The 18,267-nt window shown below is 44.1% G+C and overlaps 1 protein-coding gene and 1 pseudogene across 8 annotated transcripts in view; one reads left to right on the forward strand and one right to left on the reverse strand.

Annotated features, from left to right (window-relative positions):
• Nucleotides 1-12,749, reverse strand: part of NFRKB (nuclear factor related to kappaB binding protein) — a 33,825-nt gene extending 21,076 nt beyond the window's left edge. For 2 of the 8 annotated variants that reach the window (XM_045369959.2, XM_074015638.1), the window contains exons 1-8: nt 12,677-12,749; nt 11,552-11,631; nt 9,934-10,089; nt 5,526-5,727; nt 2,433-2,560; nt 1,564-1,738; nt 873-974; nt 192-265 (exon numbers count right to left, since the gene is read on the reverse strand). In XM_045369959.2, the coding sequence (XP_045225894.2) occupies nt 192-265; nt 873-974; nt 1,564-1,738; nt 2,433-2,560; nt 5,526-5,727; nt 9,934-10,068 (816 nt within the window). In that variant the 5' untranslated portion in view covers nt 10,069-10,089; nt 11,552-11,631; nt 12,677-12,749. Of the gene's footprint in view, nt 1-97; nt 266-872; nt 1,011-1,563; nt 1,739-2,432; nt 2,561-5,525; nt 5,728-9,933; nt 10,123-11,551; nt 11,632-11,732; nt 11,914-12,676 lie in introns of those variants that run through there. The other 6 variants (XM_074015637.1, XM_045369957.2, XM_074015639.1 and 3 more) reach the window with 6 other exon arrangements.
• A 4,452-nt stretch (nt 12,750-17,201) lies between these two features.
• LOC102143441 (small ribosomal subunit protein eS24-like) lies at nt 17,202-17,819 on the forward strand (annotated as a pseudogene).
• The last annotated feature ends 448 nt before the right edge of the window (nt 17,820-18,267 follow it).

An 18,267-nucleotide genomic window follows, 5' to 3' on the forward strand; every position in this document is an offset into this window, starting at 1 on the left:
AGCAGGCCCTGTGAAGTCAAAGCCCCCACGCCTCACATCGTTGATGCCAGCCAGCCTCATCGGCTGGTCCTGTGCCCACATGGTAGGGAGGACATACAAACAAGGCAGTGATGCCCCGTGTCTTCCTCAGGACAGCCAATCCTGAAACATCAGGCTGAAAACCACACGGCCGCAAGCCCTGCCCATCTTACTGGCTGATGTTTCCGCTTCTCATGGTGCTTCTTTAACATAATCTTCAGGTCACTGTCCCCCAGTTCTATTTTATCTGAGAAAACAAACCAAACCACATTCACTACCATGATTCTCCAATTTACATCTTTCTGGTCACTTGTCCAAAGAAAGATATTTCTGAGTTTCCCTTCTGACACCTGTGAACTACAAGTACCAAAAATCTTTAAAGTCACAGGATCAACACTTCCACTTCTCCATACATTGGTAATAAATGACTTCAGTGACTCTGCTGGTCCTAAAACACACTTAAGGTTCTTAACATTCTTCTTTGCTTCCTATTCCAAATAAAAACTCTTCTCCAAACTCACAGCCACTCTGGAGAATGGCTTGGCTCTGGTTATTCCTTTGTCCTCTTACTGAACTGTCCCTTCGTACTGCTGTTTCGAGATTTTGCTTTCTTTAGCCCAAAATATCAGCTTCTGAGAAGAAATTTTAAAACAAAGGAAAAAAGGCAGGCCTATGTCCAGATGTAAAAAATAAAATAAAATGGTACAAAAACTTTACCAAACAAATCGCCTAGTTCCAGGGAGCTTTGTTTTCCTGGCAGTTAGGAATCTGCCCCCACCCACCTCCCTCTAAAGGAGTTTTCAGGTCTCCACTGCAATGTCCCAGAATGGTGACGGCGGCAACTCGGTTCTCACCTGCAGTTTTCATATCCGTGGTTGAAAGTGTGGGCACCACCCTCAGGGGCACCGCAGGACTAGGAGAACGTGCTGGAGAGCTCGGAAGCCATGAGCTGAGATCTTCAAAAGAAAATTGTTCTTGTAAATCCAACGTGGCTGTGGACTCCAATAGGGGAGATTGGGTAAGTGGCCATTTGGGTTCAACAAGGCTAAGCCAACAACATGGAGGCCAGGGTTCCACACTCCTTTCTGACCCTTCCCCAGAGGAGCTGGAGCACACTTAGGCCATCTAACGGCTCTTCCAGGAAGAGAGACTTCAACAGAGTGCTGGGGTCGCACTGCAGCAGGCCGACAGCCACTACTACTCTCCTGTAAGGGGAAAACAGTTCTCTCAAGTGGCAAATGGGACCAGTCAGGCCCACTGCGGAGAACCCTGTCATGCAGGCAGTCGCCTGGTGGGCTCTCATCTAAGCTCAAGCGCCACAAGGCCATGAGGGTGAAAAAGGCCATGTAGTCACTCCCCATCTGACGGCAATGCCTTAGCAACCCAAAGACCAAGGCCTTCCGAGCCCCGCTATCCACCCCAGACCAAGACAACTCAAGAGGGTTTCTCTGCCGGGGAGATAAATGGCTACCACTGGCTCCAACCGGACAAGCGGCCGGTATCAATCCAATACCCCAGCTACCCCAAGTGCCCGAGGACACTCACCCTCTTCATCAGATGACAGGGCTGTGTCACCACACTCCTCTTTCACTTCCCTCAAGACCTTCAAGTAGCGCTGCTGGGTCCGCCACTCCCGCTCCTCAGGAGTGCGGGATGGTGAAGGCCGTTTCTGCCGGAAGGGAAGGGCGGGGCCGCTCCGCCGGGCCATCTCCAGCAGATCCTAGGAAGAGATCAGGTGGGGGTACACGTCATCATCCAAGACCTGTTCTGGAACAATGAACACTCTACAAGTCTACGTTTTCTTCAGTGTGAAGCCCAACTCCTTTCCTCCAGATCACAAAGAAAGATACACATATATATCAACACATCCAAATAAAAAAAACCTGTATTGATTACATGAAGAAAAATCCCAAATCTGAGTGAAGTGCTCTACTAGGAATGAATACTTTTTTATACTAGACACCCAAGTATTTCTGTACCAAAGCTTAAAGGATGACTTAAAACCCAAACAATTTTGCCTCTAAGAATTTCCAGCGGCCATTGGGCCTATTATGCTACCATCCATCACAGCGTTCGGAGGCCCGTGCACACCTTCATATCCATTCCAAGGAATCCTGGCTTCCCTTAATAACCCATGATGGATCCCAAATCCATCTGTTTATCTCGGTAAACACTGAAGCTACTGTAATTTCGTCAATTTTAAGAAGCACTTTTTTTTATGTTTTAACATCTCTGAAATCAGGACACATTTGAAGTTTATCATAAGAAAGGATGGCATAGCTTAACTGTGTTACAGATTAATCGGTAGCATTTTTTCTTAGTGGCAACTTTTGCGTTTTGCACCTGAAATGCTTCTTGAAGTCATGATACCTGTGACCAGCCACATTCTATATCCAGTTCCCAGCACTACTTACACTCCGAGAAGCAAGAATTTGCTTCAGCAGCCGATGGAAATACTGCTGCTGGGAGTTGAGGTAGCGCTTGTACTGTGACTTGAAGCATAGCTGCCGGTACTTGACCACCTCGGGGTTAAAGTGTCCATCTTAAAAAAATAAAGGTATATATATACATCAGTCAACAAATATACATCATCAGTCAACAAATATATTGAATGAGTGCTTAACATGGTAAACTCTGTACCACAAAACTTAAGGGAAAAGTGAACATCTAAGAGAATCAGGAAACAGAACCAAAAGTAAGTGTGCTGAGAAGCAATGACAGCTCATTTAAGGCTGATGACCATCATAGCCACAGTAATGCAACTGTCTTCAGCAACACTAGAACTGATACGTGGCATGGGTCAGAGTGGAATATGCAGGAAGTCCTGCCTTGACATTCCTCACTTGTATCCTTACCAGACTGCCATACTGTTCTGGGGGAAACATGCCAGCACAAGAGACAGTGCTACCATTATGGAAGGTCACTTACAGAGCCCCTCTAAAGCCAAGTGGGTCTCCCTGACTTCTGCTCTACCAGAGGAGACAGTGCACCCTCAGCTGTAGTGAAACAGATCTCCGACAACCATAGAGGGGCATTCCTTTTCACACTAGTAACCCACCAAAGGTGGCAATGTTCATTTTAAAGCCTTAAAATAATGAGATTTCAGATTATAAGCCTGCTCTCTCTGGTCATTAGCAGCTGTCAAGTTGCCGAGTTTAACAGAATTCAAGATGTGCTGCTCATTCAGGGCCTTGTGTCAGAACAAAGTCACCCTGGAAAGGAAGGGGAAGAGGCTTCCTTGGCTCCTCTCCATGGTACAGAAAGCAACTGTAACTTAAAGAGTGGTCCAAACCATCCTGCAACTCCCAATATAATAACTGATGCGGTTGAGAATCACCCATGGAAGCAAAAACCACTGGGTAAAACAAAGGCTTTTGGAAAAGGAGACTATCACATGACCCATGATCCTAAAGTATCATCCCACAGTGCTTCTTTATGATAAAGGAAAGAAAGTACCTTTATCTTGCTTGCTTACAAGTATCTTGCTTGCTTACAAGCAAGAGGTATGGCAGACACCACTTAACCAAGTGATCACATGTGGCTTTACCAAAATGGAAAAACTGACACCACGTGCCTCCTGAGGTGACACAATGGGAAAGACCACATTTCCTATATCGTATTCTTGCCGAAAGCCTTTAACCCAATCTAAAGAAGAGAAAACACAATGACAGACTCCCAGGAAGCAGGACATTTTATAATTGAAGTGTCCTGGCTCTTCAAAAATGTCAGCGTACTGAAAGACAAAAACAAAAGGGACAAAGGGCCCTAGATTCAAAAAGCTAGAGACATAAGGCCCACGCACAATGCATGAACCCTGAACAGATCCTGGATTTACACAGCCACTCTAAAGGACGCTGCAGGAACAATTAAGAAAATTAGAACACGAAGGCCGGGCGCAGTGGCTCATGCCTGTAATCCCAGCACTTTGGGAGGCCAAGGCCGGCGGATCATGAGGTCAGGAGATCGAGACCATCGTGGCTAACACGGTGAAACCCTGTCTCTACTAAAAACACAAAAAATTAGCCAGGCCTGGTGGCGGGCCCCTGTAGTCCCAGCTACTCAGAAGGCTGAGGCAGGAGAATGGCGTGAACCCAAGAGGTGGAGCTTGCAGTGAGCTGAGATTGCGCCAGGTGACAGAGCGAGACTGTCCCCCCCCCAAAAAAAAAAGAAGAAGAAAACTTGAACATGAAATAGCCTATGATATTATCTGCTCAATGTAAAATTCCTTGTGTGTGGTAACAGGGCTGTCATGATATGGGAGAGTGTCTGTTAAGAGACATGGACATGCGGAGTCGAGCCAAGCGTCGCCGCGATGGTGTTGTTGGAGAGCGAGCAGTTTCTGACGGAGCTGACCAGACTTTTCCAGAAGTGCTGGACGTCGGGCAGCGTCTATATCACCTTGAAGAAGTATGACGGTCGAACCAAACCCATTCCAAAGAAAGGTACTGTGGAGGGCTTTGAGCCCGCAGACAACAAGTGTCTGTTAAGAGCTACCGATGGGAAAAAGAAGATCAGCACTGTGGTGAGCTCCAAGGAAGTGAGTAAGTTTCAGATGGCTCATTCAAACCTACTGAGAGCTAACATGGATGGACTGAAGAAGAGAGACAAAAAGAACAAAACTAAGAAGACCAAAGCAGCAGGAGTGGCGGCAGCAGCGGCAGTAGCAGCAGCAGCAGCACCTGCCGCAGCAGCAACAGCAGCAACAAGAGCAACAAGAGCAACAAGAGCAACACCAGCAACACCAGCAACACCAGCAGCAACAGCAGCAACAGCAGCACAGTAAAGGGCACAAATTTCCTGCTTTCACCAATTAACGACTGAATTGCTATTTTTTCCTTTTGGCCACATAGCTAGGTTTCTGGTTCCCCCACAGTAGGTGTTTTCACATAAGATTAGGGTCCTTTGGAAAGAACAGTTGCAGTGTTTACAGGGTAGCTGTGGTAAGAATCTAGTTTATTTTGCATTTGGCTAATTGGTCTGTGTTGCGTGGTTATAGTCTCCTGGATTCTAGATTAAGTCTCTGTAGGCATCTCTGTGAAGAGCAAGCTATCATTAAACATGTCTGTTTATCAAAAAAAAAGAGACATGGACACGCTCAAGTGCTTGGCAGTGAACTGTCACATCTTCTGCAGCAAAAAGTATGTGTGTACCTAAACACACACACACACACACCCCTTGATATGTGCAACAAAGCAAATGGCAAGCTCTTTTAAAAAATTTTTAAAGACTAGGCATGAAGGCACCTCTAGTATGCTGGAAATGTTTTTTTTCTTTATGTAGATGCTGGTTACACAGCTGAGATCATATTATGTACTCTCTATATAAGTCAATAAATTTTATTTTTTGAAACACAGCCTAGACAGCAAAGTGTAACACAAATCCGCTCTCTGCCAGCTCAGTATCTGTACATGAAGATAAAGAGAAGAAAAGGAAGAAAGGAATACCCACATAAGTGAATGTGTGCCCATCTACCACTCCCCTCAAAGAAAGAATACTGAGCTACAAACCTCGGAAAAGCTTCTGGGCAATGTGCAGAGGATTTCCAAAGCGGAAGTTCTCCCCACTGAACAGGGCTAAGATGAGTTCGTTCTGCTGCTCAGCACTGTCTTCAGGAAACTGAGGCAGAAACTGCTGGAGGTGTTCACGCTGAGAATCACTTAACACTTCCTGCCATGTTGAGAGGCTGACAACATCAAAGAAGATCTCAGGCTAGAAGAAATAGGAAAGGTAAACAAAAGTAACATAAATTTTTAAGTTTTTTGTATGTGTGTGCACACAAAACATTACATAATATACATAAGATTTACCAATTTAACCATTTTTAAATGTAGACTTCAGTGGTGTTGCATTCACATTTGCCGTGCAACTATCACTACCAACTTTTCATGTTTTGTTTTTTTTTTTTTTGAGACTGAATTTTGCTCTTGTTGCCCAAGCTGGAGTGCAACGGCACAATCTTGGCTCACTGCAACCTCTGCCTCCCAGGCTCAGGCGATTCTCCTACCTCACCCTCCCGAGTAGCTGGGATTACAAGTGTGCATCACCACGCCTGGCTATTTTTTGTATTTTTAGTAGAGATGAGGTTTCACCACGTTGACCAGGCTGGTCCCGAACTCCTGACCTAAGGTGATCTGCCTGCCTCGGCCTCCCAAAGTGCTGGGATTACAGGCATGAGCCACAGTGCCTGGCCTACATTTTTTAAAATAAACTAAAATTCCAATGATCTGAGCCACAGTCTTTTATCAAACAGTAAATAATAATCCAGAGGAAAATGATTTTAGTAGAGAATCCCACTTGGAAGCCGCCTCTGCCAACGAGGGTATGAGGGTGGACATCTGAATTCAGCTTCAACTGAGTGGCAGGAAAAGGTTAACACGAAAGGAATGAACTTGAGGAATTGAAGTCACTAGCTAAGAGTGAGAAGAAACAGGACGGAGTTCATTTTCAACTCACGGGTTACATACTGGATACCTTCCATGAGCAAAATGCTAATTTGGCCTGGCATATATGCCGTCTGAGGTGGGGAACAATTAAACATTCAGTTACAATGTAGTTAAAGAAGTGCTGATGTGTATGGAAGCAAACATCCCACATTTACAATGCAGAGAACGCTCACCAAAAAAACGTTGTTTAAGACAGGAGAGGGACAAGGAAAGAGAAAAAAGATGGTCGGGGACAGGGTTAGATATCCACAGAGCAGCACCACAAAAACAAACAAACAAAAATTAACACAAAAGAAAGGACAGCAGTTGCCTGTGGGGGAATGGAGAGGGATAAGACAGGGTGCGTGGTGGCGGGCTTCAGTGGTCTTCGTAGTGCTCCTACCCTAACTGAAGGCTATACCCATGTTTTATTATTGTTTTACCTGTGTGTATATATATGCATTTTATAGACTCTTGTGTGTGATACATTTCACTTTTTTTTTTTTTTTTTTTTTTTAAAGAGTTCAGGCTGGCCGGGCGCGGTGGCTCACGCCTGTAATCCCAGCGCTTTGGGAGGCCGAGGCGGGCGGATCACAAGGTCAGGAGATCGAGACCACGGTGAAACCCCGTCTCTACTAAAAATACAAAAAATTAGCCGGGCGCGGTTGTGGGCGCCTGTAGTCCCAGCTACTCGGGAGGCTGAGGCAGGAGAATGGCGTGAACCCGGGAGGCGGAGCTTGCAGTGAGCCGAGATCGTGCCACTGCACTCCAGCCTGGGCGACAGAGCGAGACTCCGTCTCAAAAAAAAAAAAAAAAAAAAAAAAAAAAAGAGTTCAGGCAATATTTGGCTAGAGCAAGAACAGGGAGAGAGGTGGAGGCAGCAGACAGCAGAAAGATGCAAAGGACGGCAAGCATTTCAGGTAGTTGTGACTTTATCCTTAAGGACAATAGAGACCCACCAAAGGGGTTTCAGCAGGAAACAACCCAGAAATCACAACCACCTACTCCAGGCATCTTTGCATGAATGTATCAAAAACTCCTCAGTCCCAATGCCCAGGATTTTCCCCTGCAAGCCTATTTTTGCCTACCATTTTATTCCCAGCATCTAACTCAGTGTCTGGCATAGAGGTGCCTAATGGAACAAGTGTTTGCTGACTACATGAGTAACATAAAGGGATTGTCCTGAAAGAGTATGCCAAGAAAACATGGATGGGAAGCATGTACACCAACTGCAGTACAGTTGTTAGTAGCTGGGAGAGAGGATCAGACAACAGCATACTGGTGGCTTTCATTTTATCCGTAACACTTGACATACTACCAAAGAAGAATGTAAAACAAAAAACTAAATTATCTCTTAAAACTGGGTGATGCACAGATGACTGTTTGCTATATCATGCTCCACACCTGTATGTTCAAAATATGGAAAACAAAAGAAATATGTAATTAAATGAATGTTTTCACGTACATAGTGGCTTGCAAATAATAAGCACTTAATAAACAGTAGCCACCTTAATGATGATGATGACGCATCTTGCCTGTGAAAGCGGACAAAAACAAGCTGGCATCCCATCCCAGGGCATATACTATTATTGAGTAGCGGGTTACCTTACGGATACAGAAAATACGTGTAGATTTTGCTTAATGTTCCACGACATGGTAACCATTTTAAACGCATATATAATTCTGCTTTTAAAATATACCTTTTAAAAATGTTTGTTTATTTTCTATTAGTAAGTGGTCTTATTGACATCACTGAACATAACCATGTATAACATTTATTCGTTTCCCACTGAAAGGCTTCCCAATGGAATTGTTTCCAGTAGAATATAGATCCAGGCATTAAGCATTTCCAGTGATGTTCTACGGTTGAAAAGGTAGTGGTGACCAGAACCAGAGGCCTTGTCCGTGCTTGCAATGGGACTCAATATTATCCTGCTGGGCAAAAGAAACGCTAAGAGATACAATCATGCCATGACTGAAAAAAGCCAGGAGCACAAAAGATGCCAGAGAGCCCACAGGTTGAAAATCAGAGCAAACGACACTACCTCTCCCATGTACCAATATGCTCTGAATCTAAAATAAGTCCGGGCAGCAAACTAAGAATGACAGTCTATTTCCTATGGTTTATTAAGTTTGGGCCCTGCAGATAAGACTGCCAGAAAAGCAGCTATAGTTTAAGTGGTCCAGACATTTCTCATCTGAACATAAACAACGATCAGCTCATTCAGATTGCTGGGTCCCTACTCAGTTGTTGGAATGAGGGCAAGCATGGGGCAATCCAGGCCAGACAAAAGGAGTGAACTGGGGTGAATGACCCCAGGCTGTGATGGATTCCCTGAGTCACCAGGACCCTCAGGGGCTTAAGGCCCTACACAGAAATTCCACTGCCAGCCTTAGCACCATCAGCACCACTGCAGCGGCCTCCATGGTACTCCACTGTCAATCAATCTGTAACCACAGTGCACACCCTCTTAGTGACTACGTTTTTAGATCACACATCAAATTATTAATGTAAACCAAACTACTCCATTTAGTGATAAACATGTACTTCATAAATATCAGGGAATGAAAGTGTCTCAAATAGTTGAAAAAGAACCAAATGAATAAAGGAGACTGCCTCTAAGTTTACAACAAAAACATTTAAAAGAAATACTGCAACTGTTAACTAATAGATTTACTAACACAGTAAGACACTGCGTCAGAGAGGAATTAATTGCCAAATATTTCACAGTGAAGATTAAGTACTCAGAACAATCTTCTGGTTTTAGTAGAAAAGACACCCACTGATGTATTTTTTCATATTTGTTTTCCATAATTTCTACTTTTTTTTTCTATTTTTAATTATTATTTCAATAGTATTGGGGGAACAGGGAGTGTCTGGTTACATGGGTAAATTCTTTAGTGGTTATTTCTGAGATTTTGGTGTGCCCATCACCCAAGCAGTGTACACTGCACCCAATGTGTAGTCTTTTACCCCTCACAGCACTCCCATCCTTCCCCGCAAGTCCCCAGAGTCCATTATCATTCTTACGCCTTTATGTCCTCAAAGCTTAGCTGTCACTTAAAAGTGAGAACGATGTTTGGTTTTCCATTCCCAAGTTACTTCACTTAGAATAATGACCTCCATTTCCATCCAGTTTGCTGCAAATGCCATTATTTCATTCCTTTTTATGGCTGAGTAGTATTCCATGGTTAAAATATACAACCTTTTTTAATGGATGAAAATTATCTTGTTAAAAATAGGGCTTATATCACGTTATCAAGTTATTTTGACATGTTATTAAACATGCAGAATGCAGCTTGTTTTCTTCCTTAATCAGATACTAAATAGACTCTAAACTTTAAAAAAAGATAAGAGATCAGGCTGCCTGCAATGTAGAAAATGAACGAAAGGGAGCACAAAAGACTGGAAATGTAGAGTGGAAAAGGTTTCCCATAACTGTTACAAGGAAGCTGACAGAGAGGAAAAGGTCGCAACCATATTACTACTCACATCCTCCAGAAGGTCCTCAGGCAGACTAACTCTGGTGCCTCCCAGGAGGCAATCCTCCATGATGCGCGTGCCATGGCCATCTCCACATGGACCAAGTTCCAGAGGATCTGTCAGCATATGGTCTAAGGAATCCATTGTTTCTTCTCCACAGGTACTCTGGACAAAGACATGCATCTTGAGACAGAAAGGCAGAAATTCCAGGGATCTAGCTGATGCTAACACTCCTCCAGAAAAACATTCAGCCTCCAGCCAGTTCTTACACCTTATCCTTGCACCCTAATTACAGCTAAACAGCTCTTCTCCCTCCCTTTCACCACAGCATTCCCACTGGAATTTTCAAGTGTTATCTGGAAGAGTTCTTTTCTCAGAATGCTCCTACAGTAACTCCTAAATTCATAAATTTCATATGCCTTCACTTTACAGATGAGTAAAATGAGCCTGAGATTAAATGATAAACAGATCACAATCTATAATTTACACTTCCCAGACCAATAATCACTCTCCCACAATGTAATTCTTTAACAACTGTTTTTTAGCAATTAATTCTTTGTTGTTGGCTGGGTGCAGTAACTCACACCTACAGTCCCAGTACTTTGGGAGGTTGAGGCGGGCTGTCCCCTTTCATCCAGGAGTTTGAGACCAGCCTAGGGAACATGGCAAAACCCCTTCTCTACAAAAAATAAAAATAAATCAGCCAGGCGTGGTGGCACACGCCTGTAGTCCCAGCTACTCGGGAGGCTGAGGTGGGAAGATTGCTTGAACACGAGAGGGAGAGGGTGCAATGAGCCGTGATCACACTCCAGCCTGGGCAACAGAGACCCTGTCTCAAAAAGAAAAAAAAAGAAAAAGAGAAAGAATATTCTTTGTTGCTCTTTCACAAAAGAAAATTTGCTGAAAATCAACCTACACTAGTAAAATGCAAATGCTAACGGTCACTTTATGAGGGCCTATCAAACACCAGGCCTTTCACATATCTCATTTAACTCCTACAACTGTGCAAAGTAGGGTCATGGGTTTTTACAACAGAATTAAAACTGAAAATCAGAGTAGGTCAGTAACTTGCCCAACCCCAGAGGCAGTACTGAAATTCAGGTCTGCCTGCCTGCAAACCCATGTGCTTAATGCTACACATAATACCTCTTGTATAACCTCGCAACATTTAAATAATGAAAAGGAAGCTTACTGATATGACTTTATTAGTCCACATAAATTCCTGAGGTTCCACACACCTGACCATAACAACCAGTAAAGTCGATGGCCAATCTGCCTTTAGGTGGTCCATCTGATCCGTATAATCACGTAAATTAATGCTACTTTTCTCCTTCCTGTAATAACTGAACACTGCTGAACACCTTTAGAAAACTACATATTACAACATTTCGGACTGATGGCTGGGATTAGGTGTCAAGTTGACAGCACAGGACTGCACAATGCTAACAAGACCACAGGGAGCTTCAACTCAATCACTCTGCTAACATTTACTCAATCCATCCTTTCCAGCTCCTACTTCCACGAAGTGGGCTAAAAAACACACTAAAATGAAAAGAAAAAAGGATGTTAACAGTCAAAACACCAGAATTCCAGCCAAGGTCTGCCAGTAACATTCCACAGATCTTACCAAGCCAGGTGTCAATTTCCTTATTTGATGAAGGGAAGCGGGACCGGGTCCTCCCTCCCGTTATTTCCAATGCTGAAATCCTGCAATGAATAATCTCCAGATGAGTGACAGTGTGAATTACGTAATACAGGTACTTTTCTTTCCCAAAATTCTCAAATGATAACAGATCTAGAATAACTACACGTAAAGTGAAGCATGTTCCACTAAATTATTTCAAGTTCCCTTGAAGAGATTTCAGATCCATGTAAAGATACAGCAAAAACTTCAGTGTTGGGTCAAGGCAGGTGGGTGGTCCCCAAGCAACTCTGCCCCATCATCGCCCTTCAGCACATGGTGAAATGACATCCTGACCATGCCTGTGCCTAAATAAGTGAAGCGGGTGAGACAGCACATAGTATATGAGTTTAACGAAATTTCAAAATAGCAAAAAAAATTGCAGAAGCAACCTGATGCTCAGAATAAAACCTTCTTAACAGAACTGGCATAGAACAGACTATCAGCTGCAAAGTCAGTGTCCTACCTGCCTCTTGGGAGGTCTATCTCTACACAACTTGCTCACAAGTTTCTTCAAAGACGGTGCATGTCTAGCTAAATTTTATCCAGTCCGGTGACAACCTTTGCACTGCCACTATTCCGAACAGAATCTCAAAACACCAAAACCAGGCAGCTGCCAGGGAGCTGGACCCCGGAAGCCCAGGATTTCCAGGTCTTGGTGCGTTCTGAACCTCTTCACTAGACCAGGAAGCCCTGTCGGCCTCTCATCACTGGCTTTTCCTCAGCACCTGGTCTAACTTTCCCCGCTGGACCCTCCCCAGTGCAGAAGCTAAACCCTCGGGTCCTTCCGGAGCAACAGCCGGCTCCAAACCCGTCAACTCTGCAGCAAATCCCGCGCCGGGCTGGCCCAAGCCGGGGACCCATCCTCAGCACTGCACGGCTCGGCCCCGCCCCTCCCCCACGCGTGCCTAACCCTAACCCCCAGCCTCACGCGTCGCACCGCTCCCCACGCCCCGCTCCCGCTCCCCACGCCCACAGGGGCAGCGACCTCGCGGACCCAGCCGCCTGCTCCCGCTCCCACCACTCCCCCCAGACACTTTAACCCTTTCGCCGCCCCTTGCCCGCCCTCACCTGAACCGCGGGCGCCGGTCCCCTAACCCGCAGCCCTTCTCGGCCGCGGGGTCCCGGACGCGCTCGCTCCCGCAAGGAGTCTGGGTGCGCGCACGCTCTGGGCCTGAGCGGCGGAAGGGGCGGGGCAGCGCGGGGCGGGGCCTGGAGGGTGCCGGGGCGGGGCCACAGCGGGCGGGGCCCGGAGCGGGGCGACTGGCACGACGGTCGGCAAAGGTCCCTGCGCGCGTCTGGGCCTGGGAATGCAGGTTCCAGACCGCTTGCGCGTCTCACCTGATGTAGGAGCTTCCAGAGGCCCCAGATAGTGCCTGTGTTTGCCTGACCGCGAATCAAAGTTCCATAGCTCATCAGCGAAGGCACGTCTATTAGCTGAGGTTTGCAGAGAGCATACCCTGCCCCAGGCCCTATGCTAAGCACTTTCTACCCACCGTCTTTGTGCTGCAGCCCTGTGAGCTATGCACTCTTAGTGCCTATTTTACAGTTGAGGACATGAGTAGAACGCGACCTCAGCCTGTGCCTCTGAGTTCCTTCATTCCTCCTTCCGGTCCCCGGGCCCTCGATGTCCAGAAAGAAAGTAAACACATCGAAGGATCACATTTTAAGTTAAACTCCATCGTGTTCCTCTTATTCACTGGGTTTTGCTTAGTACGGCTTCACACTACTTATTATTCCAGGTACTCCCAGCAGTGGCGCAGAGACCATCCTCAGTTCTCTGTGTGGATGGAACCAGAGAAGCCGACCGGCCGAGCTAATGTTCTTCCTTTCCTGGAAAAGAGCGGTTTCCAAACCACCCAATCTGTGCTCCTCTGCTGGCTCCACAAATGCCCTAAGTTCCTGTTACACTGTTGAGAGGCTCTTGAATTAGAAACGATCACGTCTAAATGGCAGTGGACTATCACTCCATAGTTGTCACCGATATTTCCCTTACGTTGCGATTGTGACAAGACCAGAAAGAGAAAAAGAGTAAAAACAATGGAAACTATAATTTTTGATTGACTTTGTTTTTTAGAGCAGTTTAAAGTTAACAAAATTGAGCAGAAAGATCAGAGATTTTCCAAATACTCCCCGCCCCACCTCCCCACATGCATCGCCTCCCCTTTAATCAACATCCCCTACCAGAGTGGTACATTTCTTAGAACTGATGGACACTGCCCGGCCTGGTGGCTCACGCCTATAATCCCAACACTTTGGGAGGCCGAGGCGGGCGGATCCCGAGGTCAGAAGATCGAGACCATCTTGGCCAACATGGTGAAACCCCGTCTCTACTAAAAATACAAAAATTAGCTGGGTGTGGTGGCGGGCACCTGTTAGTCCTAGCTACTCAGGAGGCTGAGGCAGGAGAATTGCTTTAACCCGGGAGGCAGAGGTTGCAGTGAGCCGAGATTACGCCATTGCACTCCAGCCTGGGCGACAGAGTGAGACTCCGTCTCAAACAAACAAAAGAACTGATGAACCTACATTGATACATCATTACCCACCATCACAGTATAATGCAGAGTAATTTCACTGTCTTAAAAATCATCTGTGCTCTGCATATTCATCTCTCCCTCTCCTCTATCCCTGGCAACCACTGATCTTTTTGTCTCCATAGTTTTGCCTTTTTCCAGAATGTCTAGTTGGAATTACATAGTATGTAGCCGTTTCGGATTGGCTTCTTTCTCATAGTAACAGGCATTGAAGTTTCCTCCATGTCTTTTCATGACTTGATAGCTCCTGTTTCTTTTTAGTGCTGAATAATATCCCATTCCATTGTGGTATTCCAATAGATACGCCACAGTTTTATCTACTCGCTTTCTGAAGGACGTCTTCATTGTTTCCAGGTTTTGGCAATTATGAATCAAGCCAATTGCCAAATTACCTTCCAAAGCAGCTATACCATTTTGCATTCACACCAGCAATGAATGAGAGTTCCTGTTGCTTCTCATTCTCACTAGCACTTGGTATTGTCAGTATTCTGAATTTTGCCCATTCCAATAGCTCCATAGTGGTGTCTCGTATTCTTTTTTGTTTTTAATTTTTATTTTTTGTAGAGACGGGGTTTCGCCATGTTGCCCAAGCTGGTCCCTAATTCCTGGGCTCAAGCAATCCACCCACTCCACCCTCCCAAAGTGCTGGGATTACAGGCATGAGCCACTGCACCTGGCCTCATGTTGTTTTAATTTGCATTTCCCTGACGTAGAGCCTCTTTCACATACTTCTTTACCATCTTTATATATTTTTTACTGAGGTGTCTCTTAAGGACTTTGGCCCATTTTTTAGTTTTCCTATTGTTGAGTTTTCGTTGTTCTTTGTATATTTTAGATAACAGTCCTTTATCAGGTATGTCTTTTACAAATATTTTCTCCCAGTCTGTGGCTTATCTTTTCATTCTCCAGTCTCTCTCTCAGGACAGAAATTTTAAATTTTAATGAATTCCAGGCTACCAATTATTTCTTCGTGCCTTTGGTGTTATATCTAATAAGTTATCACAAGACCCAAAGTCATCTAGGTTGTCTCCCATGTTATCTTCTAGTTTTATAGTTTTGCGTTTTACATTTAGGCCTATAATCCATTTTGAGTTACTTTTTGTGAAGAGTGTAAGGTCCATGTCTAGATTCATTTTTTTTTTTTGCATGTGGATCCCCATATGTTCCAGCACCAATTTTTTTTGTTTGTTTGTTTTTGAGACAGGGTCTTACTCTGTCACCAGGGCTGCAGTGCACTGGTGTGATCTCAGCTCAGCTCACTGCACCCTCTGCCTCCCAGGCTGAAGCAATCCTCCTGTCTCTACCTTCCAGGTAGCTGGGACTATAGGCATGTGCCACCATGCACAGCTAATTTTGCGGTGTTTTTTGTTTGTTTTGTAGAGATGGGGTTTTGCCACATTGCCCAAGCTGATTGCAAACTCCTGGACTCAAGTAATCTACTCACCTTGACCTCCCAAAGTGCTGGGATCACAGGCATGAGCCACTACGCCTGGCCTCCAGCACCATTTCTTCTTCTTGAAAAGACTATCGTTTCTACATTGCCTTTCCTGCTTTGTCAAAAATCACTTGACTGTATTCATCTGGGTCCGCTACTGGGCTCTCCATACTGTTGCACTGTTCTTGTCTTTCACCAGTATCACATTGTCTTGATTACTGTAGCTTTATATTAAGTCTTGAAGTCCGGTACTGCAGTCTTTCAACTTTGTTGTTCTCCTTGAATAATGTGTTGGCTATTGAGGGTCTTTTGCTTCTCCATGTAAACTCTAAAGTCAGTCTGTTGATATCCACTAAGTAACTTGCCGGGATTTTGATTGGGATTACATTGAATCTATAGATTAAATTGGGAAAACCTGACATCCAGACACTATTAAGTCCTCTTATCCATGAATACTTTCATTTATTTAGTTCTTCATTGATTTCTTTCGTCAGATTTGTAGTTTTCACCATATAGATATTGTGCATATTTTGTCAGATGTATACCTAAGTATTTCATTTTTGGGTGTGCTAATGTGAATGGTATCATGTTTTGCCTTTCAATTTCCACTTGTCCATTGCTGGTATATAGGAATATGATTGACTTTTTAAAATTAACTTTATACCCTGCAACCTTGCCATAATTGCTTATTAGTTCCAGGATATTTTTTTTTTATTCTTGGCCAGGCAGGGTGGCTCACACCTGTAATCCCAGCACTTTGGGAGGCCAAGGTGGGTGGATCACTGGAGGTCAGGAGTTCAAGACCAGCTTGGCTAACATGGTGAAACCCTGTCTTTACTAAAAATACAAAAATTAGCCAGGCATGGTGGCGGGTGCCTGTAATCCCAGTTACTTGGGAGGCTGAGGCAGGAGAATTACTTGAATCCAGGAGGCAGAGCTTTCTGTGAGCCAAGATCACACTATTGCATTCCAGCCTGGGCAACAGAACAAGACTGTGTCTCAAAAAATTAAATTAACCTCACACCCTGCAACCTTGCTATAATTGCTTATTAGTTCATTTTTTTTTTTTAATATTTTGGATTTTTGTCACCTGTGAACAGACAGTTTTTTTTCTTGCCAATCTGTATGCCTGTGTGTGTGTGTGTGTGTGTGTGTGTATATATATATATATATATATATATATTTTTTTTTTTTTTTTTCCTGTCTCATTGCATTAGCTAGGACTACTGGTACAATGGTAAAAAGCAGTGGTGAGAAGGAACATCTTTGTCTGGTTCCTGATATTAGCAGGAAAGCTTTGAATTTCTCACCATTAAGTGTGATGTTTGTTGTAGGGTTTTTGTGGATCTTCTTTATCAAGCAGAAAAAGTGCCCTTCTATTACTAGTTTGAGATTTTTATCATACGTGGGTTTCAGAGTTTTGTCAAATGTTTTTCTGTGTCCATTGATATGATCATGAGATATTTCTTCTTAGCCTGTTGGTATGGTGTTTTACATTAAATTGTTTTCAAATGTTGAACCAGCCTTGCATACCTGGGATGAATCCCACATGGTTGTGGTATATAATTGTTTTTATACATTGTTGAGGGCTTTGGCATCAATGTTCTTGAGCTATATAGGTCTGTATTTTTTCTTGTAATGTCTTTGTCCGATTTTAGTATTAGGGTGATGCTGCCCTCACAGAATGAGTTAAGATCCTCTTTTCCTCCCTGGCTGTCTCAGGATAGACCGCCATCATGAACGATACAGTAGCTGCTCAAACTAGAAAGTCCATGACCAACCGACTACTTCAGAGGAAACAAATGCTCATTGATGTCCTTCACCCCAGGAAGGCAATAGGCCTAAGACAGAAATTCAGGAGAAACTAGCCAAAATGTGCAAGACCACACCAGCTGTCATCTCTGTATTTGGATTCAGAACTCATTTTGGTGGTGGCAAGACAACTGGCTTTGGCATGCTTTATGATTCCTTGGATTATGCAAAGAAAAATAAACTCAAACATAGACTTGCAAGACATGGCCTGTATGAGAAGGAAAAGACCTCGAGAAAGCATTGAAAGGAACACAAGAACAGAGTGAAGGAAGTTAGGGGAATTGCAAAGGCCGATGTTGGTGCTGGCAAAAAGCTGAAGGAGTAAAGGTGATGCCATCTGCAGCCACTGGGGATTTTTCACAAGATGAATAAACTAAAAACTTTTTAAAAAGATGTATTCTCTCTGCTTCTATCTTATGAAAAAGATTGGAGATAATTGGTATAATTTCTTAAGTGTTTGGTAGAATTCACCAGTGAACACGTCTGGCCTGGTACTTTGTGTTTTGAAAGATTAATTATTGATTCAATTTATTTCATATATATATGAAATATATATGTATATATGTGTATGTATGTATATGTATGTGTATATATGTGTATATGTATATATGTGTGTATATATGTACATATGTATATGTGTGTGTATATGTATATATGTGTATATATATGAAATATATATGCCTGTTCAATTGTTTATTTCTCTTCTATGAGTTTTGGCAGACTATATCTTTTAAGAAATTGGGCCGGGCGCGGTGGCTCACGCCTGTAATCCCAGCGCTTTGGGAGGCCGAGGCGGGCGGATCACAAGGTCAGGAGATCGAGACCACGGTGAAACCCCGTCTCTACTAAAAATACAAAAAATTAGCCGGGCGCGGTTGTGG

This window comes from Macaca fascicularis, chromosome 14 (genome assembly GCF_037993035.2).
Source record: "Macaca fascicularis isolate 582-1 chromosome 14, T2T-MFA8v1.1".
NCBI lineage: Eukaryota > Metazoa > Chordata > Mammalia > Primates > Cercopithecidae > Macaca > Macaca fascicularis.